At 43.3% G+C, this 22,781-nt stretch overlaps 1 protein-coding gene across 3 annotated transcripts in view; it reads right to left on the bottom strand.

The window, feature by feature from the left end:
• RGS14 (regulator of G protein signaling 14) overlaps positions 1 to 22,781 on the bottom strand; it is a 93,559-nt gene that overhangs the window by 20,215 nt on the left and 50,563 nt on the right. The window contains exons 1-9 of one of the 3 annotated variants that reach the window (XM_070738911.1): positions 18,578 to 18,902; positions 13,273 to 13,294; positions 11,803 to 11,957; positions 11,191 to 11,283; positions 9,459 to 9,602; positions 8,756 to 8,905; positions 8,517 to 8,637; positions 7,664 to 7,782; positions 305 to 508 (exon numbers count right to left, since the gene is read on the bottom strand). In XM_070738911.1, coding sequence (XP_070595012.1) covers positions 305 to 508; positions 7,664 to 7,782; positions 8,517 to 8,637; positions 8,756 to 8,905; positions 9,459 to 9,602; positions 11,191 to 11,283; positions 11,803 to 11,957; positions 13,273 to 13,294; positions 18,578 to 18,622 — 1,053 coding nt within the window. In that variant the 5' untranslated portion in view covers positions 18,623 to 18,902. Of the gene's footprint in view, positions 1 to 304; positions 509 to 7,663; positions 7,783 to 8,516; positions 8,638 to 8,755; positions 8,906 to 9,458; positions 9,603 to 11,190; positions 11,284 to 11,802; positions 12,082 to 13,272; positions 13,295 to 18,577; positions 18,903 to 22,781 lie in introns of those variants that run through there. The other 2 variants (XM_070738910.1, XM_070738912.1) reach the window with 2 other exon arrangements.

The following is a 22,781-nucleotide window of genomic DNA, read 5'->3' as shown; positions in this document are numbered from 1 at the left end:
CTCAATCCAACAGAGAATTGCCCAAATTTACACCCTAAACCCAATTTCTGCTCAATTAAATTAAATAAAGTAGATAAATATTGCATGTGGAGATTACAAGTAAATTTGTTTAAAGTGAATTTGCAACCACAGTTTACAACTTCTGAATTCATAACTTTAACTATGATGTTACCTTGGTACATATTGAAAGAGATTACAGATGCTCCAATCTTAATTTACCTAGGAAAATCCCTTTCTTTTAGGTTTTCTAAAGTACAGTTCTTCCAGTTATGTTTCATTTTTGCCTAAAACAAATTGGACCTACCTTTTCATTTCCTGTTAGGTAGATCTTTACATCAGGTAAATTGAGACCACGACGCTGACAAACTCCAGCCAGCATCTCCTGGATAGAGAGGCCCGGACGTACTGGGGCGAGCGATGCAGTCCCATCAGGCAGATAAATGCAACAATATTTAATGGGATGATTCTGACTGTCAGATTCTGAGCCTGTCAGACTCTTCCTGTGGTTCTGTAGAGAAGATAACTTATCACATTCAGCTCCCTTTACTAACCCACTACAATCCCAACCTGAAAGTACACTCTCCACAACAGACAATTACTTGAGATCAGAGATCATTGTATTATACAGTGTTCCCTCAATTTTCACGGGGGATGCGTTCCGAGACTGCCCGAGAAAGTCAAATTTCCGCGAAGTAGAGATGTGGAAGTAAATACAGTAGTACCTCTAGATACGAGTTTAATTCATTCCAGAAGGGAGCTTGTATGTCGAACAACTCGTATCTGGAACAAATGGCTTTAGACTTTGTTTTTCCCCTCCGAGATAACCAGAAGCAAGGATTCTTGTGCCACCTAGTGGACGCTCGGCTCGTATCCCGAATTTGAGCTCGGGTCTCGAAAAGAAATTTCTCTCCCCTCGTGGCTCGTATCTTGGAATACTCGCATGTGGAGCAGCTCGTATCTAGAGGTACTACTGTACACTATTTTTGGCCTATGAACACTATCACAAGCCATCCCTTAACACTTTAAACCTCTAAATTACAATTTCCCATTCCCTTAGCAACCATTTAGATTATTACTCACCATGTTTATTTATTAAAGTTTATTTTTTAAAAAATTATTAAGGGTGGACGAAAGTTTGGTGACGACTTATGACATCATCGGGTGGGAAAAGCCATGGTATAGGGGAAAAAACCACAAAGTATTTTTTAATTAATATTTTTGAAAAACCGTGGTATAGACTTTTCGGGAAGTTCGAAGCCGCGAAAATCGAGGGAACACTGTATATCTATTACAATATTGTATATCTATCAATGCATTCACTTATGGCAGATGTGAGGTTGGTGAGGCTTTTAGCCAAACCTGCAATTTTCCCCCACCCACCCTTCTTATACTGTTGGAAGACCAAGTTAGGAGCAGATTATTGTGGAGAAAATCTATATGGTTGTTAAGAGCTGGCAATGATTTGATGACACATAAAAAAAGTGAGAGCGATCAACCTGTGGAACAGTTTGCCTGTGGAGGTTGTGAGAAGTCCAACACTTGAGACTTTCAAGAGGAGATTGGACTGCCATTTGTCTAAAATGGTGTGGGGACTCCTGCTTGAGCGGTGGGCTGGACTAGATGATCTACAAGGTCCCTTCCAACTCTAGTAATTTAATCTAATCAATCGAAACTCTTCTCTCAATTGCTTTCTGTACAGATAGAGAATGATATACACCGGTACCTCTACTTACAAACTTAATTCGTTCCATGATCAGGTTCTTAAATATAAAACTTTGTAAGAAAAAGCATTTCCCCCCCATAGAAATCAATGTAAAAGCAAATAATGCATGCGATTGGGGAAACCACAGGGAGGGTAAAGGCCCTGTTTCCTCCCAGGAGATTCCTAGAGAGGCCCTACAGAGGCTTCTCCCTGACTTTTCCAGCTCTGTTTCCTCCCAGGAGATTCCTAGAGAGGCCCTACAGAGGCTTCTCCCTGACTTTTCCAGCTCCGTTTCCTCCCAGGTGATTCCTAGAGAGGTCCCATGGAGGCTTCTCCCTACCTTTTCTGGTTACAGTTTCTGAGGCTTGGGTTTGTAAGTGGAAAATGGTTCTTGAAAAGACGCAAAAAAATCTTGAACACCCGGCTGTTATCTAGAAAAGTTCGTAAGTAGAGGCATTTGTAGGTAGAGGTACCACTGTAATAGTAGGACTTTGGGCCACAGTTAAGATGGAGTTTTAAAGAAAATTCCTTTATGGATTTTTGGTGATTTCAAGCTACATGAAGAAAACATGCACATCAAAAAAAGTCCAGATATTCCCACTTTACATAACATTGCTGGAAGGAACTCAACAAGTATGAATTATTTCCTATTATTCCTCAGCTATGATAAATACTGAAAAGAATATTGGGAGCTCAGCATATATAATTCCTTTATAAAACCAAAGGAAGCCAGCAGCTGGCACTGAATCTTGAGGCAGTGAATCTCATGGTAATTACACTTTATGCAAATATGTACATTTTCCCATTTTGAGAATATAATTGAAATTAGATTTGTTTTCGCTAGAATATTGTTTTTATTATTGTTGTGAGCCGCCCTGAGTCTTCGGAGAGGGGTGGCCTACAAATCTAATAAATAATAATAAATAATAAATATAAATAATAAAGAAATCGTGGCAAAAGCAGGAGTTGCAATGGTGCAACCCTACAATTGCCTCTTTAACTTGCCCCATTGGAGTGGGGGAGTGGGGGAAAAGCTGTGGGATTGAGGAACAGACTAAATGTGGTCTGCATTGGCTGCTGATTGGTTTCTGGACACAATTCAAAGTGTTGGTAATGACCTATAAAGCCCTACATGGCATCGGGCCAGATTATTGTGTGACCACCTTCTGCCGTATGAATCCCAACGACTGGTTAGGTCCCACAAAGTCGGCCTTCTCCAGGTCCCGCTAACTAGACAATGTCACTTGGCCTAGGGGAAGAGCCTTCTCTGTGGGGGCCCCGACCCTCTGGAATCAGCTTCCCCCAGAGATTTGCACTGCCCCCACCCTCCTCGCCTTCCACAACAGTCCGAAGACTCAGCTATGCTGCCAGGCTTGGGGCTATTAGATCTTAGCCTCCTGACTGACGAATGTTATGTATGATTGTTGCCGGAGTGGATATGATTGATTTTTTAACAAAATTGGGGGTTTTAGATTAGTTTATCTAGTTTTAACTAATTGGATTTATCTATTGTATTTCACTGTTTTATTTTATATGTTGTAAGCCGCCCCTTGGAGAGGGGCGGCATATAAATCAAATACATACATACATACATACAGGGCCGCCGATAGACGGGTATTACTGGGACTGCTGTCCCGGGCCCGGGGAAAATTGGAAAATTGGGGGGCCCCGGGGCCCGGCGCCTCCCAAAAACTCCCCAACCCCGAAGAGAGCCTGAATAATGGGGGGGGCGGGCCCGGCGCTTCTCCTGCTGAGCCCAGTCTTCTCCCGGTGACTTTCGACTCCTGCAAGGCTGCCCTCGGCTCCCCTTCCCTAAACCCCCGCCAGCCCCCTCCTTCCCTTCCCGCCCTGCCCTCCTTCCCCGAGGCGTCCCTTGCCCAGCTCTTCCGGCGAGGGTGGGCCTCCGCCCGCGCAGAAAGCATCCTCCCTCACACCCAGCGCCAGCCATGGGGGCTTCCGCCGCCGCCTTCCGCAAGGCCCCCAGAGGAGCCGCGTGGGTCTCCAGACTTCTCCTGGTGAGTCACCACGGCAAAGATGCGGGCGAGGGAGAAAGGGGAACCCGGCCGCCTTGCGGTAGAGGGGTAGTTGGTTTGTGGGGAGCGGGGGAGGGAATTGTAAAAATCACAATTTCTTGCGTTGCTTTTTCTTTCTTTCTCTCTTTCTCTCTTGCTCTTTCATTCTTTTTTCTTTCTCTTGCTTTCTTTCTCCCTCTTTCTTTCTCTCCTTCCTTCCCTCCTTCCATTTCTTTCATTCCCCCTCTCTTTTTATTTCTCTTTCATTCTCTTTCTTTTTCTTTCTTTCTCTTTCTTGCTCTTTTTCTTTCTCTCTTTTACCTTCCCTTCCTCTATTTCTTCTTTTCTTTCTCCTTCCTACCTTCTTCCCTCCCTCCCTTCCTTCAGTCCTTCCTCTCTTACTCTCCCCTTTCATAAGTTTCCTTCCTTCCTTCCTTCCTCTGTTCCTGTCCCTTCCCCCTTTCTTTCTTTCTTTCTTTCTTTCTTTCTTTCTTTCTTTCTTTCCCTCCCTCCATTTCTTGCTTTCCTTCTCCTTTCTCCCTTCTTTCCTCCCTCACTCCCTTCTTTCACTCCTTCCTCTCTTACTCTCCCCTTTCACACCTTTCCTTGCTTCTTTGCACCCTTCCTCTGTTCTTGTCCCTTCCCTCCCTCCCTCCTTCCTTCCCACCCTCCGTCCATTCATTCACCCATTCCTCTCTTGATCGCCCCTTTTACAATTCCTTCCTTCCTTCCTTCCGATGTGGGCCCGGGCCGGCAGAGTAGTTTGCTTTTGCACCCCGTCTCGAGCTCCCTTGGTGCCAACCCGGCCCTCCCCACTTCAGAGAGAGGGGGGAGAAAGAGAGAGAGAGAAAGAGAAAGATAAAAAGAGAAAGAGAGAGGGAGGGAGGGAGAGAAAGAGATAGAAAGAGACAAAGAGAGGGGGAGAGAGAGAGAAAGAGAGAAAGGGAGATAAAAGAGAAAAAAGAGAGAAAGAGAGATAAAAAGAGGAAGAGAAAGAAAGAGGGGGAGGGAGAGAAAGAGAAAGAAAGAGAGAATGGGAGAGAGGGAGAGAAAGAGGTAGAGAAAGTGAAAGAGAGAGGGAGGGAGAGAAAGAGATAGAAAGAGAAAGAGAGAGGTTGGGAAAGAGAAAAAAGAGAGAAAGAGATATAAAGAGAAAGAGAGAGAAAGGGAGAGAAAAAGAGAAAAAGAGAGAGAAAGGGAGAGAAAAAGAGAAAAAGAAAGAAAAGTAGAGAGAGAAAGAGAGACAAAAAGAGAAAGAGAGAAAGAGAGAGAGAGAGATAGAAAAGCAGGTGGGGGGGCACACCTATTTTGCCAGCCCTCGGATGGGCCATAGGGATCCAGTGTATGTGGAGGGAGAGGTCCCCAGCTTCTGTTCTGCAGAGGGGAAGCCAAAGCCCCCGCATGGGTTATGCAGAGTGCCAGTGTTTGGGGCAAGGTGGGGGGTGGGGTCTTCCTTAACCCCCATTTCTTTGGTGGGGCTAAGAGGCCTGCCCAGCAGGGCTGATGTGTTGCGGAAGGTCTTGTTGAGGGAGACCAGTGGAGCCCCCTCCCCCGCTCCCATCCCCAGGGAAGGGGGTTCTGACATCACTGCCACTGGCTTTGGAAAGAAGCCCCCGGCCTCTTCAGGGGGTGGAGGGAGTGGTCCGTAGCGCAGGGCTGGACAATGGCTGAAGACAGTTGACTACAGCTTTCAGAATTCCTCAGCCAGGAATATGAAGAAGACAGTTTGAAAATTTAAAAGGGAAGGAAGGAAGGAGGGAGGGAGGGAAGGAGGGAGGGAGGGAGGGAAAAGAAAAAGAAGAGAAAAAAGGAAAGAAAGAAAAAGAAGAAAGAAAGAAAGAGGAAGGAAGGAAGGAAGGAAGGAAGGAAGGAAGGAAGGAAGGAAGGAAGGAAGGAAGGAAGGAAGGAAGGGGGAAAAAACCAAAAGAGAAAAAAAGAAAGAAAAAGGGAGGGAAGGAAGGAAGGAAGGAAGGAAGGAAGGAAGGAAGAAGGGAGGGGGCCCCCAGACACTTAGGCTGTATAGGGCCCCAAAATTCCTGATGGCGGCCCTGCATACATACATACATACATACATACATACATACATACATACATACATACATACGTAATTAGCAAAGAATGATGGAGTGGGACCTGCAGGAATACAGGCATCACCTGACAAGCATGTTCCTGCCCAGTCACCTATCTTTTGCCATCTGACACTGTGACTGTGACAGTTCTACCACTGCTTCACCTTTCTTCTTCTTTGCCTGCCTGGAGCATGGATTTGTAGATATCTCCATGGCTAGGATAACAACAGAAGTGTTCAGGCTTGACGCAACTCCTGCCACTGCTCCCATCTCCCTCCATTCATTGGGGCCTTGATTGAAGAAAACTGGGAGCCTGTCATTTCATTTTGGGGGGGGGAGCCAGGAAGATTCCCCCTCATAATAGGAGCACAGCATTTTAGGCAACGGGCCAGAATGGCAGAGAAACATGTGCTGGAAACATGTGAGAGGCTGCACTGTATATATGTCTGCGTGTACATGCACAAAAGAATTTGATGATGGGAAGAGCAACGATAGCTCAGGGCAGAGTATTGACTAAATGATGACATACAGAATGCAACCTACTAATAGTCAACTGGAAGGAACACTGGCTGATTTATGGCGATCTCAATGTCAAGGTCAGCAATCAATGGCTGCGTGGAGGGTATTTAGTTGGGAAACAGAGCAGGAAGATGCTCGGTCAAAGAGCACAAAGTGGTTCCCATTATGTAGCTGTATCATTAGCCAAACTCCACTGTCCTACTAAGCACATTGTCCTGGGTGGTTTCTTGCTAGCGGTATTGTCCTCTGGATAATTCCATTCTCCACTTTTATTTAATCGGCCACGATGCTCAGGAGAAGCGCTGCTTTCCCACCCACTGGGACTCTCCCCTGGCATTCGCCTGGTGCACCAGTTGCGGCCCTATTTGGACCGGGAGTCATTGCTCACAGTCACTCATGCCCTCATCACCTCGAGGCTCAACTACTGTAACGCTCTCTACATGGGGCTACCTTTGAAAAGTGTTCGGAAACTTCAGGTCGTGCAGAATGCAGCTGCGAGAGCCATCATGGGCTTTCCCAAATATGCCCATGTCACACCAACACTCCGCAGTCTGCATTGGTTGCCGATCAGTTTCCGATCACAATTCAAAGTGTTGGCTATGACCTATAAAGCCCTTCATGGCATCGGACCAGAATATCTCCAGGACCGTCTTCTGCCGCACGAATCCCAGCGACCAGTTAGGTCCCACAGAGTGGGTCTTCCCCGGGTCCCGTCAGCTAAACAATGTTGCTTGGCAGGACCCAGTGGAAGAGCCTTCTCTGTGGCGGAACCAACTCCCCACAGAGATTAGAATTGCCCCCACCCTCCTTGCCTTTCATAAGCTACTTAAAACCCACCTCTGCCGCCAGGCATGGGGGAACTGAGATACTCTTTCCCTCTAGGCCTTTACAATTTTATGCATGGTATGTCTGTATATATGTTTGGTTTTATAATAAGGGTTTTTAACTGTTTTAATATTGGATTGTTATATGTTGTTTTTATTACTGTTGTTAGCTGCCCCGAGTCTACGGAGAGGAGCGGCATACAAATCCAATAAATAAATAAATAAATTTTAAGCAACAATTTTTCAACAGTTTCAAGGTAGGGCAAAGCCTTGAGAGAGGCTTTGCGAGGGGAGACAGCCATGAAAATACCAGCAAGTTCTCAGTAGCAACTGCAGAGATCTCTCCTTTGTAGAGAACTCCTCCACACAGCACAGTCATGGCCTGTTATAGATAGAACGTGGGGGTTGGGTAGAACCCATGATGTAACAGGCACGGCATACTGTTTAAGCAAGAGCCAAGCGCCCACATTGCAACAAACAGAGCAGAGAATATTTTTCAACAAGCCACAGCTCCAAATCTAGCTAAACACCACTCACCTCGGCCGGCAAGCCGCTGGTTGCATAAGACAGGAAGCCCAGGTCCAGACTAGCTGAGGAATTCAAAGAGCCTTGGGAGTCACGCCAGGGGGGTGGTCCCTCACCACCATTTCTCTCCTCTAGGACAGATAGTTACCAAGGAGTTAGGATTTTGGAGAATACTTGCAGCACAAATCCCAGCGACCGGTTAGGTCCCACAGAGTTGACCTTCTCCAGGTCCCATTGACTACGCAATGTCATTTGGTGGGACCTAGGAGAAGAGCCTTCTCTGTGGCAGCCCCGACCCTCTGGAACCAGCTCCCCCCAGATATCAGAGTTGCCCCCACCCTCCTTGTCTTTCGCAAGCTCCTTAAAACCCACCTCTGTCATCAGGCATGGGGGAATTGAAATTTCCCTTCCCTCTAGGCTTATAGAATTTATACATGGTATGCTTGTATGTATGATTGGTTCTTTAAATTGGGGTTTTTAAGATTATTTTTAATATTAGATTTGTTTACATTGTCTTTTTATATTGTTGTTAGCCGCCCCGAGTCTTCGGAGAGGGGCGGCATACAAATCTAATAAATACAAATACAAATACAAATACAAATATTAATCATTCCTGTTCTGTCACCGCCTTCCACCATATCCAGAGATGGGCTGCTAAGGTGGAACAGTGATGGTGGGCTGCTAAGGTGGAACAGTGACGTGTGCTTGCCTGTGTGTCCGCGCATGATTTCTCTACCTGCCCAGGTGCAGTAGCAGAATTGCGCTGGACTCCGCTAGCACTCAGAGCCACGGGGGCGAGCACACTCACCGTTCCACCTTAGCAGCCCACCTCTGACCGTATCCCTACTTTCAGCTCTAGACTCACCTCCCCAGGGACGTTCCCTCCGGTCTCCTTTCCGAAAGGATCTCCTGGGACTCCTCCCAGCCAGGTTACCAGCAGCCTCCACTCCTAACGGTAGCGATTTCCCTGCCTTTAGTTTTGTTTTCTAAGAGAAAGCCAGAGAGAGTGCTAAGAGCTTTAGATCTATCGGACTTGCTTAAGAGGCATTTCCAAACCCCTCCAAATCACACTAGGCTTCTAGGCTGGACGTAGATGCTTCCCACCTTGCTGTGTTCGGTAGGTGGGCTGCCGGTCTGAGAATTGGATCTCAGCTCTGGCAAGGGCTGCCCTTGGCTGTCTGCCTTCGCACATGCTTGGTACAACGCAGACTTGACAAAACGTGCGTAGCTGTCAAATTTCATCAGGTTGAAAATCTGAAGGAAGCAAAGTTAAGTATCATTAGTGTTAGATTTAAGCGCGGGAACCAGAAGGCGAGCCCGAGGGAATTCAGCACCTTTTATTTCAAGCAGAAGGCAAGAGCAGGAACTGGCCGCGAGTGGTGGGGGAGCCGCTTTTAGGAGCTTCCCAGACGCTTGGCCGGCCAATGACAGGTGTTCGATTCTGCCGCGGCTATTTCCAGCAAATCAGCGGCAGCTATGCAAATTTACTATGTACCTCCGTATGCAACAATTAGTGTCTCTAAAGGTGTCACTTAGGTGACTTCATCCAATGGTAATCATGATATTCTGGATCAGAAATGTATTTATTTATTTTTATTTTATTTTATTAGATTTATAGGTCGCCCTTCTCGTGGAATCAGGGCGACTCACAAGGGTAAAAAGGGTATTTAATTACTAATTGGGGAGCAAATTCATATCTGCTATACTTCTCATAGCTATATAATTTATTTAGATTCGACCTCTATTATTTTTTACAAACATATCTTTTATATTGGCATATCAGCTAGCGGACATGGACTATTCTCACCTGCAGTTGCTGGACATGAAACATGTCCGGAGTGGGAGTGGACAACATCTCCTCACCAATCCACGCCTGCCTGTCAATGTTCACTGGGTTTGCTGAATGACTTGACAGAAACTCATCATAGATCTTCTTAGCTTCCTCAGCCAGCTACAAAGAAAGTACACGGAGCGAGAATCACAATAGCGAAGAACAGAAATATCCAGACCAGCTGCAGCAATCAACGTGGCTTGTATTTTCTCCCTAAGTACATAATATAGGGAGAGAACCATCTGGGCTCTCTATTCATCTCATAGGTTGGTGTGCGTTCAATGGTTCTCAGCAAAAAACAAAGAAATATCAACGCTATTCCTCTGGGTGAAAAATTCACCAAGAGTTCCTTCTTTTCTTTCTTCCTTCCCTCCATTCATCTCCTCCATGCTTTAGAAGGAAAAACGGCAAGATTTGTGCCTGTATGGATATGTCAATAAATTTGAAAATTGGGGCATAATAATATATCTAAATCCAAGATCAATTAAGTAAGATTTCAAAGAACAAAAGGAAGAAAATTAATACTCTGCATTGCATCCCCCCAATGATAAGAAAAAGGGGGAAATATAGCTAAAACAAACAGGGTTCAGTAGTAACTATACCCTACAGAATTTTGGGGTTTTTTTCTTGGAAAAGAATATGACTTTGCTAAGTAAAATATTAAATAATTATCACTCTCCTCTTGTCTTCCTCCTTCTCGTTTTGCTTCCTGTTTATATAAAATTCAATTCTATGCAGTTTGAGGCTGTGGGGCATTATATTATTCCTTGACGCATTGCTGTCGTTTGTGAAATTAGGAAATTATAAATCATACACAGAATTTGGTTCTATGAGGTTCACAGTCTTCGCTTTATAAACTATATTCCAAACCTCATAATAAAATAAAAACCACCAAAGATGACAGACATTTGATATTATACCTAACAATGGCAGCTAGACTGATATATGCCCAAAATTGGAAGCAGGGAAAAACCCCTTTGACAATAAACCTGATAATTAAAGTACATGTGGTGGCAGAGATGAGCACATTAACACAGGAGCTACAGGATAAAGACAATAGAGAATTCCATAGTGCTTGGGACAGGTGGTATGATTGGATAAACCAAAAAATAATAATACTTAAAACTTTAATATTGCATACACATCCAAAAGAAAATGGGGGGAAAGGAAAATTAGACAGACTGTTGCTAAACGCAACCATTGATCTCTACAAAACCATTAATTCACAGTTAAATATAACCCAAGGAAAGAAGTACAAAGAGACAGAAACAAGGTAATTTAAGAAGTTTAGTTTATAACAAAATCAGGAAATGAAATGGAAGAAAACATGGATAGGCTGTAAATAATAAGGCCCAGCAAAACAGCTGGCATTTACCGTATGTTATTTGTTAGAAGTTCTGATACCAATGTAAATTATAGTATAAATCAGTATGCTTCATTATGTTACGTTGTTTGCTTGTATATCCTCGGATTTCTTTGTTCTTGCTTTTTCTTTTTTTTTCTTTTCTCTGTGTGTGTCTATGTTTTCTTTTTGTTGTTTTAAATGTAAATAATTAATAAAGATTTTGTTTTTAAAAATAAAATAAAAGTTGAATATTCTGTAGAATTCAAATTAGGATCAAATGTATCTTATACACTTATTTGAATTACATACGGTATATTTTAGCACAAAATAATGCAAAATTTGGCCTTCTAGAAGAATTTTTACCTTTTGCGTGCTACCAGCTGGTATCTGCTGAAATTGTTCACAGGCTTGCCAGAAATATACATTCTCAGCGCTAAATTCCTTCTTCAGGAATTCCTGGAAAGAAAAGGATATTTCCCTATTTGTTGCAACATTATCATAATCCAGAACACTAGAACAGCTAACGGGGAAATTAAAGAATTCAGGCCACATTAAGTGAAGCCAAATTATTATCTTTGCCCAAAGTGCAAGATCACCATATATAAGTTGTATTCTATGCTATAAATTGAGGTTCGCAGCCTTCATTTTATAAATTATATTCCAAATCTCATAAAATAAAAGTTGAATGTTCTGTAGCATTCAAATTAGGATCAAATGTAGATAACAAATAGCCATCAGTAAAACAGCTCTACTTTCTAGCAAAGCAGTAGAGAGGAAAGAAGATCTGTTTTAAGGTTAAAAGGAGTAGAGAGGAGAGACAGGGCCGCACAATTTCAGACGGGTATAAAGCATACAGCTCTAAATAGTTTCAAATATACGCCATCTTAGAAGGGAAATAAAAATAAATAATAGCAAAAATGGAAGAATGTGCCGTGAAAAATCAAAGAATATGGTGAAAGGTGATATGAAACTCACAGTGAAGTATGCAACACCAAGGTGGTCCTGCAGCAGGGTCTCAAAGGACTCAGCCCAGCGGGCCACGGATTGCCCCACGGAGGGATTGACACTCTGAGTGCACGGCAGACTGTTGACACTGTTACTACTACCCCGGCTGCCAGAGCTGTTTAACTCTGTGAAGCAGAGAAAGGTTTCAGGATTTTCAGAGGCCTCATATCCGGAAAGGTGGTTTGAATCTTGAGTCTGCCTAAAATGACGATTACTGAAGTACCAGGGTAAGCCAAAACATTTTTCTACCTGAAATGACCAACAGGATGGATGTCATCAGCTCACTTCAAGTACAAAATCTATTCTTAGTTCAATATTGGTTATGGGACAATGACCCTGAGATCTTAGTAAATGAGCTATTTTTCTTGCTGTAGGCAGATGCTGTAGGCTGATAGTTAATTTCCTATTGTTGAAAATCAGAGATTTTAAGCAGAATCTCCAAGAGACAAGATGCATTGTTTCCCATCAGGGATGGGTTCCTCCTGGTTCGGACCGGTTTGCCTGAACTGGTAGCAACCTGCTGGTAACGACACAATGACGTCATTGAACTGGATCGGTGAGTGCCGGTCCATGGGTGCTGCCATCTTAATGAATTTTTATTTTATTTTATAATTTCTTTCCGAGCATGCTCAGAAGCCAAGTTCCAGCAATGTGCATGTGGGTGCCATATTGTGTGTGTGGGGGGGCTTTTTTCCATTATTGTGCATGCGAGGATGCGCAAAGTAGGCACACACCCACGAGACACACCCACGTGGCTCGGGAAGAAGCGAACCGACAGCGAGATAAGTTGGAACCCACCCCTGTTTCTCATCTACCAGAGAGCTGCTCAAAATCACCAGTTCCTCCTGTTAATAGCAACAAGGAATTAGCATCTTGAAGCAACCACAGGGACAAAAGAAAAAAACCACAAAGTTACTCCATTTCTCCCAAAACTGTTTGCGGATAGCTGATTTTCTACAGGTAAACCCATGATTTTGAACAGAACAATAGAGAGAAGGGAAAGTTTATTCCTGTCTGTCCTGATGACATTGTGCAAAGGTCTGGTTTGTTCATTCTCATCAGCTCATTACTGAAGAACACATTTCTAGCTTGAATTTGAATTACATATGGTATTTTTTAGCACAAAATAATGCAAAATTTGGCATTAGTAATAGCTTCCTATTACTAATGGCAGTATAAAAACGGGTCTATTCCCCAGTCAAGCATCCTAGGGCAGTTTGGTCAAACATTTGTTTTAGTATCTAATCCCTGACTAAATGTTGTTTTATGCAGTTTGAAGGTCCAACATTCAACTATGAGGAGATATAACAGGTAACTGTTATTGTGTTTATCAATCTCCATATCAAGCATATCTCCAAGTAGCTAGCAAAATCTTGTGGCCATTATTACATGCGGTCTACAACAATGTGATAGCATTACCCAGCCCCATGTCCCACCTACCTCCATCGGATACGGCCAGGCCCTGCAAAAGAAGGATGAGAACAGTCAGAGCACTTTATCAGAGAGAGATTAACTCAAAAGACACATCATCTTTCTTCTCATTGTCATTATATTTTACATCCGGGCTTTCTGCTCGTATAAGCATACCAACAAAACAAGATTTAAATTACAATAAAATAAGATAATTAAAATGACACTCAAAATCAAGACCATTAAAATCAGTAAAAAGCCTGATAATGAAATAAAGTGCTTTGGTTATTTCCCAACGAAGTGGAGGCCAAATTATTCTCCCTCAGAGACAATTTTCACAGGAGAAGACCCTTTTTTCCGCCAAACTTCCCACAGAAAAGATACTTCAGAAAGGCCACTCCTGCTGATTTAAGGCATCAGACAGGATCATAGCCAGAGTTCAGATCCCAAGTTATCTAACAATAAAAGTAAACACCTTAAACTGTGCCCAGAAGGCCGTCGGCACTTGCTGCAGAGCCATCAGCGTATACGTCACGTCACCATCATATCCTGCTCTTCTTATTTTATTAATTTATTATTTATTATATTTTGTTTATGCGGCTGGCTGTTTGCCAAGTAGATAATGTAAAAAAGAAAAAAGAAACAAGGGGGGAAAATAACACATGCAAACGCCTATAGGTCAATATCAATCTCACACCAGCGATGAGCTGTTATGGGTTCGGTCTGGTTCTATGAACTGGTAGCGGTGGTGGGAGGTTTTGCCCACCCACCCCAGTATGTGCACACTTGCAAACCAGTAGCAATGCGATTTGGAACCCATCATTGTCTCACACATATTAGCATATTCTGCTGGTTCTCACAGTATCCTGTCCCATTCCTGAAGGAACTGAATTAACAGTCTAGATGCCATATTTTGCACCCAGTGGTATCCAAAATGCATATACAATAGTTTCTTGACCAGGATCAGATAATCTTACATATGATGCAGATGCAAATATAGGGGGGACTATCTGTTCTCTCAAAGAACAGTCTGACTATGCCTCATTCCATCTGTTAGGTTTATAATTTATAATATGAAAATCTATAGTTTAGAAAGTCTCCTACAAGCAGCATTTTTTTTCCTTTTATATTAGAGATTAGAGATTTTCATTTGAAAGAGAATCCATGAGAATTTGACAGGCTTTGGCCAAATTGCAGTTCCACAGCTTAGTACAAGGATTTTTAAAAACCCTGTGTGTTGATGGCTGTATTATATTCCTTTGAGAACAAACTATACGTATGAATGAAGGGCGGAAGCGCTACATTTCTTTATGTATTCCTTCCAAAATGTTCAGTTTCTACTCAGCATGCAACTACCGAAAGAACATATCATTTGCACCAATGGGTGAATCAATAAGTTGCACATTGCAACCTATTTAAAGGAATCATAAAGAACATCTTTTTTCCTAGTTGCATATATTTTATGGAAGTTAGATGATAGCTGAAGGAAAATATCATGAAGCTATAAAGACTGAGGTTTGTGCGCAGGTTGGCGAAGGTGGCATTTGGAAAATACTGTAGCACTAGGAGAGTTCCTTGTCCTGAATTAAAATTAAAATATAAAAATTAATTAAATTGAGGAAGAAAAGGGTTTTAACAGTTGAGATGATACTAAAAAGCAAAAAAAAAGGTTTCCTTTATTCCCCTCATCTTGAAAAATTGCCACAGAAAGTTTTCCTTGAGGGGAAATTGATAGTAGTTTGACTTTTAAATATCTATTTGAAAGTTATTTTTATTTCTGATGATGGGTAAGCATCAGTCTTATAATTTGTCTCATTATGAATTAAATTTTAGAAAATTATTACGGTACTATTTCTTCATTGGTTTATTTCTTTACTTGTACCAGGATTACTGAAAGTTTTCTGTTGCTTTTGTTGTGTTCCTTTCCTTGCAAATTTTTTTTTTCAAATATCCTCCATTAGTCATTTATTGGGAATTAGTCCTTTGGTTGTTGTTTTTGAAATATGCATTTCAGAGATAAATTCGTCACTTGTTTTGTTGACAGTTTTCTCCTTTACATTCTGAGGGCACAAGAGAATCATAAATGCTTGATTAGTTAAGGAAATTTAAGAAGGTAGAAAGGGACCACCTCATGCTGGAATTCCTGATTTTAACAAAACTAAACTGAGTATAGTCAAATGTGCATCATGGTCTTTTTTTTTAAAGGGGGGGATTTTAATAGCATCCTATGGCCAGAGAACCTAATAGGAAAAGGAACTAGAAATAGTAGAACTGAAGACAGTAGAAAAGGCTAAAGCTAAAGAGATTTCTAATGGTTTGAAAATAAATAAGGACATGAAGGAAAAAGAGAAAGAAAGAGGAGAGGAGAGGAGAGGAGAGGGGAGGGGACGGGAGGGGACGGGAGGGGAGGGAAGAGGAGACCACACCGATCAGGAAAAATAATTACAGATATGTAGCTCTGAATCGTAGTGCTGATGTCAGGGACGCCACATAAGCTGAATTTAGAAAGGATACCAAGGGTTTCTTTGGGGAAATTCAGAATAAAAGAATTGGCATGCCAGCCACTGTGAGGTTATTCTGATTTTTCCTACAAAAATGTTTGAGGTCAAGTAGAGATGGGATGGTGTCTCTTTTATTGGATGCATTCAGATGAAATGAGATGACTTTAAATTTTGAATGTATTTTCTGTTGTGGTCAGGATTTGGAACATTGATATTATGTCAATTTAGGGTGTAACATCTCTTCCTTTTTTATCATTTAAACTTTTAATTAACACAATCAGTTGCATGTTTAATATATTTCCATCGATTGTCATTTCTAATTATCACAAGCAGCATATCCTTTTATTATCATTGCCAGCAGGGATGCCAAACTTGTAGCCTGCGTGCCTTATGTGACCTTCCCATCGCTTCTTGTGCCCAGTGATGATCTTTTATTTGTAGACACAGATAAGGCTGCCAAGCAAGGCTGAGGTGCTGTGAAGATCCCAGCCTGGGCTACAGGAAAAGCCACTCCAGGCATTGCCATGTGCCTCCCAGCTGGCCCATGCAGTTGGCATTTCTTACACCATCCTCAAGGAAACACCACCTGCTCTCATGAAAAAGGCTACGTTTAAGGAGGCAATGGGGACTCTGGGCAGGAGCCCTGGGGAGGGGGGGCTTGACCAGAAGAGGAGGGCTGGGAAGGCATGGTTGCCAAGGGGGAGAAGGAAGAGGCAGCTGGTTGTCTCTGACTGTCCTGCCATTAGGGTATTTTGGCCAGGCAAGGACAGCGAACAAAGAAGCAAGATCCCTCTGCTTGTGCAAAGGAAGAACAAAGGGCTCGGCCAGACAAGAAAAGGCAGGCTGAAAAAGGAGGAGGCAGGGGGGAAAAAGAGCAGGATTGTGGCAGCTCCAGGATGAATAATCTGATCTTGAACAAACGATTACCTATCGTCCGAATATTAAAACCAAACACAGCCATTCTCATATAAATGAAAAATACTAGTAGTTAACAGGTAAAAGGAAATGGTGCAACGGTACAGCTATTCCTCATGCAGATTTATTTTATAGTAATGTTGTTTTTAATTTAATATATTTATTTTTAATGGCATACGGGATACTACATCTTTGATTTTTGACTCATTAGAAATGTTAGCAGCAGTGTATGAAAAGGATTCCGTGTTGGGCAAATGAAGTAATTCTCGTGCGGCACTTCTGATGATTGGAATTTACGACTCCTGCTTTAAGGTGAACTGCCTCGTTTGCTATGCTTTAATCATTTTGGGTATAGCATATTGTTTTATTATATTTTAATTTTGTACAATAACATTTAACTGCTATTTCAATAGATTTTTCTTTATTTGGTTTTTGAGCAATCCTCTTTTACTGCCTATGTACATGGGCAAACAGAAATAGAAGGAGCACATAATCATATTATGCAGAGATTACCCAAAACGTAGACTAGGGACATAGGTCCCCCCACCCCTATCTCAGGGTAAAAACATTTTGGTTTGTTACTAGTGATGCTGACACCAGTAGTCCCATCTATGCAACTTTCACCAATCATTTTTAGAAGGATTAATGTGACCAGAAATGTCACAAAAGAAATCTGACTATTAAAAGTCATGATAACTTGTGCAAATTCTGTCAGCAACAGAATTTTAATTTCGTTAATTAAAGGTATTAATTACTGTTAGAATCCTATTGGAATGGGACAGCATATAAATATCACCAAATTAATTAAATACATACATATATACATACATACATACATACATACATACATACATACATACATACATACATACATACTAGATAATAGTGAGGAAATGCAGAAAATACTAACTCCTTGTCAAGATCAAGTGGTCCCCCGGATTTCTGCAGCTGAAATAGGCTACAGTAGATAGGCATAGCGGTTACCTTTGTCAGTGTCAAGGAATCCAAACTAGAACATAAACAGTTATACAGTACTTCCACTGAAGCCCAAAAGATGCCTTTGCCAAAACTGGTCTGAATCTGGTCTGAATGCTAAATGGTCATGGACAAACTATATGGCGGAACTTCTTGTTTTGATCTCAGTCCCCTAAATCTATGCACAGGCCATGCCAGAAGGATTTCTGTAAAGATAACCCTATGAAGACATTACTGTTCATGCTTCTTCCTATTTAGCAAAACCAGAGGCAACGCCGTACCATTTTCCAAACAGGATCCTGATTTCATGAGATTAATTCAGAGTAATTTCCTTTTTTAAGAAGAGCCGTCGTTGCACAAGTCAAAATAACCTGCAGCTGCTTTTTGCTGCTCCTGCATTCCACGAGGTCGATCCACCTAATCGTTTCATTACATCCATTCCTTTTCTGTTTGTAGCTGCCAGTCATGCTCGGTTGTGCAACCTGATAACAGACTCATGCCCACCCGTTTGGTTTTCGCAGCAGATTGTGCAGCACAACCTGGCCGTTTTGAAAGGCGCTGTGATTTCACAGCAACCCTTCGACGTGCAAAAACATGCCCCAGCTAGAGCAGAGCAACAGCTGCGGAGGTTTTACTCCGAAAGAGCCCTTCCTCTCGCAGACAGTTTACACAAAATCACCAGGCAGCACATAACAAGAATGTCCCACCCGCCCTACGGCTGCAATAGAAGAGCCCAGCTAAATCCCTCTCTCGCACCAATCTACCTACAGCTTGGGGAGCCATGAAAAGCAGGGATATGCCAACTAGAAGCTGCAACTGGCTTTATGCTTCCCCCTGAAGGAAAGAGCCCCCAAATGCCAAGATCAGATTTTAGGAAGGAGCCCTTCCCTTTGCAGCTGCCGGCCTTGCCTTCCCCCAGTATCAGCTGAAGCATGTTCACTCACCATTCGGCCATTTTGGACACCCAGATGTTTGGGTTTTCCCAGCATGCCTCTCCTGCAGTTGTCACAGGTAGACTTTAAAACCCAGGACCATCAGGCTGGGAGCAGCCCCTCCCTGAGGCTGCAGCCGGCCTTCAGAGCATCCCCGGCTGGGAGAGAAAGAAGGAGTGGAGCTGCTTGCCACGCTCACAGTGCAGCATTCACTACCTCTTTTCTCTACCACAGGAAGTGTCACCATGGAAACCAAAACCACAGCTCAAAATGGGGTTTGGAAGGGAGAGACTCCTTCCTTATGAGCACAGCCCCGCTGACACCTCCAGCCCAGAGTGTTGAAAAGGGTCCAAGGCTGCAGCCAAAGGCTCCTTAAAGGATCCCACCTCCTGGATGAAGGGCCGGGAAGCATCTGTGGCTGGAGCCAAGAATTTTTCTAGCACCTTCAGACACAGCCCCCAGGGGATGCAACAGACAAAGGCAAGCTCCAGCAGATACCTCGAAGGCGGCAGGCGGAGCACAAAGGCAAATTGGCTGACAGGCACTGTGGCCCTCTCCAAAGTCAACACACGCTGTCATCCACCCAAGGATGAGTGTTTCCTAGCATTCTTCAACTGCTGCAGCTATTATGCACACAGGACAAAATAACAGAATAACAGAATTGGAAGGGACCTTGGAAGTCTTCTACACCAATCCCCTGCTCAAATAGGAGACTCTATACCCGTGACAGCGAAACTTTTTCGTGTTGCGTGCCAAAAGTCCACATTTGTGAGCGCTGTTGCGCTGTCGTATGCCGGCACCCAGAATGCAATGTGTGCCCCCATTTGCACATGAGTACATGACACCCATCTCTGCACTACACATGCGCTCCGAGTCTCCGGAGAGGGGCGGCATACAAATCTAATTAATAATTGTTGTGGTTAGCTCTGGCCCAGCTCCTGCCCCAAGGAATGTGGAAATGGAGGTGGGGGAGACATCCACATGCCACAGGCCTGTTTTGCTCCCAGTAGAATCTGCCGATGAAGTCTCCTCTGACCAAGGAAGCATGAGTGACAGGGAAGAGGGGAGTTTGGCAGACAGCCCAGGAGGAGATCAGTCATCTGTATCATCCTTGGATTCTGAACAAGAATTAATGACACATCCACGCATGCGTAGAGTGATGCATAGGAGACAACAACTGAAGGATTATTACAAGAGAAAATGAGGCCACCTATGGTTGGGTGGGGCTGCTGTAATTAGTGCTACAGATAAAAGTGCAGCCTGGTGTTTTAGCCTCATGGCAGTTTATCTGATTCATTGTTTCATCAAGATCGTGGTTTTTGCTGTTCAGGATTGTGTGTGTGGACTCTCTGGACTTTAGAATTGGACTCAATTTCCCAGTTATTGGGTGAGCAATTGGACTGCATTTAACCTGTGCCTTGTGTGTACCAGAAAATCCCTTTGACATTTAAAAAGGGAGCTGTGTCTGGCATTTAAAAAGGGAGGCAGCGCGAGGGAGTCACCACAGCGAAGTGGTGTATTCCCTCTCCAAGCTCCCAGAGAAAGGAAAATGCTCTGTTCGCTCTGGACTGCCCAGAGTGAAGGGAGCGTTTCTTTTCTCTGGGCGCTGGCAGAAGTTTATTCCCTCTCCAAGCGCCCAGAGAAAGGAAAATGCTCTGTTCGCTCTGGACTGCCCAGAGTGAAGGGAGCGTTTCTTTTCTCTGGGCGCTGGCAGAAGTTTATTCCCTCTCCAAGCGCCCAGAGAAAGGAAAATGCTTTGTTCGCTCTGGACTGCCAAAGCTTCCTTAAGCGCCACCGAAAGGCTCCTCTGGTAGCCCAGAAAAGCCCGAGATGGCTGGGATTAAAGGGGGAATGGCAGGGAACTGGCCGGGCCTTTGTGCTGCTCTCAAATTTCCTAGGAAATTTTTCCGTGCTCGAGTTCTTAAGTAGAAAATGGTTCCTGAGAAGAGGCAAAAATAATCTTGAACACCTGGTTCTATGGCTATGCCAACCCTTCTGTACATAGCTGCTCCAGCCATGTTGGAGGGGGGCGAGAGAGAACTCTGGAGAAGCTCAGTTTATAGACAGAAAGTTTGGGCCTACTGCTAAGGCCTACAATGTAACAAGCCTAACCCAGAGGCAGTTTCTGAAAACACTTAAAGCAGCAGGGCCTTTGAGATAAGGATCAGGCTAGAAATACAAGCATGTGTCTTTCCTGCCTGTCTTGCAGAATTAGCCCTGTAAAGTGAGAAAAGATTTCTTCCAACAACCAGTTCTCTAAACCAGTGTTTCCCAACCTTGGCCACTTGAAGATATCTGGACTTCAACTCCCAGAATTCCCCAGCCAGCATTCGCTGGCTGGGGAATTCTGGGAGTTGAAGTCCAGATATCTTCAAGTGGCCAAGGTTGGGAAACACTGCTCTAAACTGCTCAGATAATTAACATCCGGTTCCGGAGAACTGGAGCAGACAAGTAGCAACCCAATTCTGCACAGTGCTCACACCACCACAGGCACCAAAAATAAGTGACATCGAACTGCCCCCTCTTCCCCCAAGTCAGAGACAACTCTGACGTGGCCCTCAATGAAATCAAGTTTGACACTTGTTGTGGTTAGCTCTGGCCCTGCTCCTGCCCCAAGGACTGTGGATGTGGGGGAGACATCCACATGCTGCAGGCCTGTTTTGCCCCCCCACCTCCCAGTGGAATCTGCTGATGAAGGCTCCTCTGACCAAGAAGACATGAGTGACAGGGAGGAGGAGAGTGTGGCAGACAGCTCAGAAGGAGATCAATTATCTCTCTCCTCCTTGGATTCAGAACAAGAGTTAATGATACAGCCACACATGCGGAGAGCGATGCATAGGCAACAACAACTGAGATATTGTTATCAAAGAAAATGAGGCCACCTGTGGTTGGGTGGGGCTGTGGTAACTAGTGAGGCTGCTATAAAGAGCAGCCTGTGGGTTTGGCCATTGTGGAGGATTATCTGATCGTTGTGTTTCGTGACTGCTTTACTGACTTGGACTTTTTGTGTGCTGATTTTTCGCTGCTTTGAAACTAAACCAGAGCAAAGTGTGTGTCACTTTGTGAAAGAAGAAGGACTGTGAATTGCCTCACATCTGCAAGCTAAGTATCTCAGAACTGATAAGGGACTTGTACAAATTACCAGTATGTTTGGAGACAAGTGCTCTTTGCTATACCAAAAGAGGGCTTGGTTTATGTGAATTTTCATTATAAAGAACATTGTTTTGAAGTTTCAAACGTGTGTACCTGTGAATTTTTGGGAGGATTCTACCAGAGAGCCCGGCAGAACAACACTACTGGGCTAATAGTAAACAAGAGATGGGTTTCACCTATCCATTATAATATCACTGGACAGAGCAGGCAGTACATGAAAGAGTGATCCATTTTAACAGCAGGTCCCTTCACACGCTTGGGTTGGCTGGAGCCGAAGGTAGACTTTGTATCTATATGATTCATGCTCTTAGCCCATTTGTTTCCCTCTATTCTTGTGACATCTGCTGCAAGCGGAATCCACTTGACCTCAAGTGGGAACACTAAATCGTTCCCAAACAATCAGAGAAAGAAACAGCAGCAGAAATCAATTCACTCACACATTTGTCTGAATTTTTAAAGTTTTGGACAATGATTGTGGGTGGTTCTCTCTCACTTGGCTATGTTTTGTATCTATATATAGTCCTTCAGCAAGCACTCAGTATTCAGGCTTGATATTCCAGAAAATGTTTAGATTATGTACTGAATTCATTTTTAGAACTGAAGCAACCAGGGGACTTTTTTCACTTTCCCATATTTTAGTCGCTTTATATTTTCTGACACAACTAGCTTGGCTTGCACGGAATATCCAGATCCTACACATATTTTTTTTCTGCATGTCATGACCTTCTCAATACGTTTCACAATATGCCGGTTAAAGTCTTTGCAAATAAATGAAAATTTGTGGAGTGATTGTTATGCACAATAAATCACCTGTGATGTGATGCACGGCCAGCAATGTCCAGTAGGCTACTATAGATTTATTCGTATTTTTTTATTTGATTTGATTTGATTTGATTTGATTTGATTTGATTTGATTTGATTTGATTTGATTTGATTTGATTTGATTTGATTTGATTTGATTTGATTTGATTTGATTTGATTTGATTTGATTTGATTTGATTTGTATGCCGCCCCTCTCCGAAGACTCGGAGCGGCTAACAAAACAATGTACAATAATAATCCA

The sequence above is a fragment of the Erythrolamprus reginae genome, chromosome 2 (genome assembly GCF_031021105.1).
Source record: "Erythrolamprus reginae isolate rEryReg1 chromosome 2, rEryReg1.hap1, whole genome shotgun sequence".
Lineage (NCBI taxonomy): Eukaryota > Metazoa > Chordata > Lepidosauria > Squamata > Dipsadidae > Erythrolamprus > Erythrolamprus reginae.
This window is presented reverse-complemented; position numbering and strand designations above follow the sequence as displayed.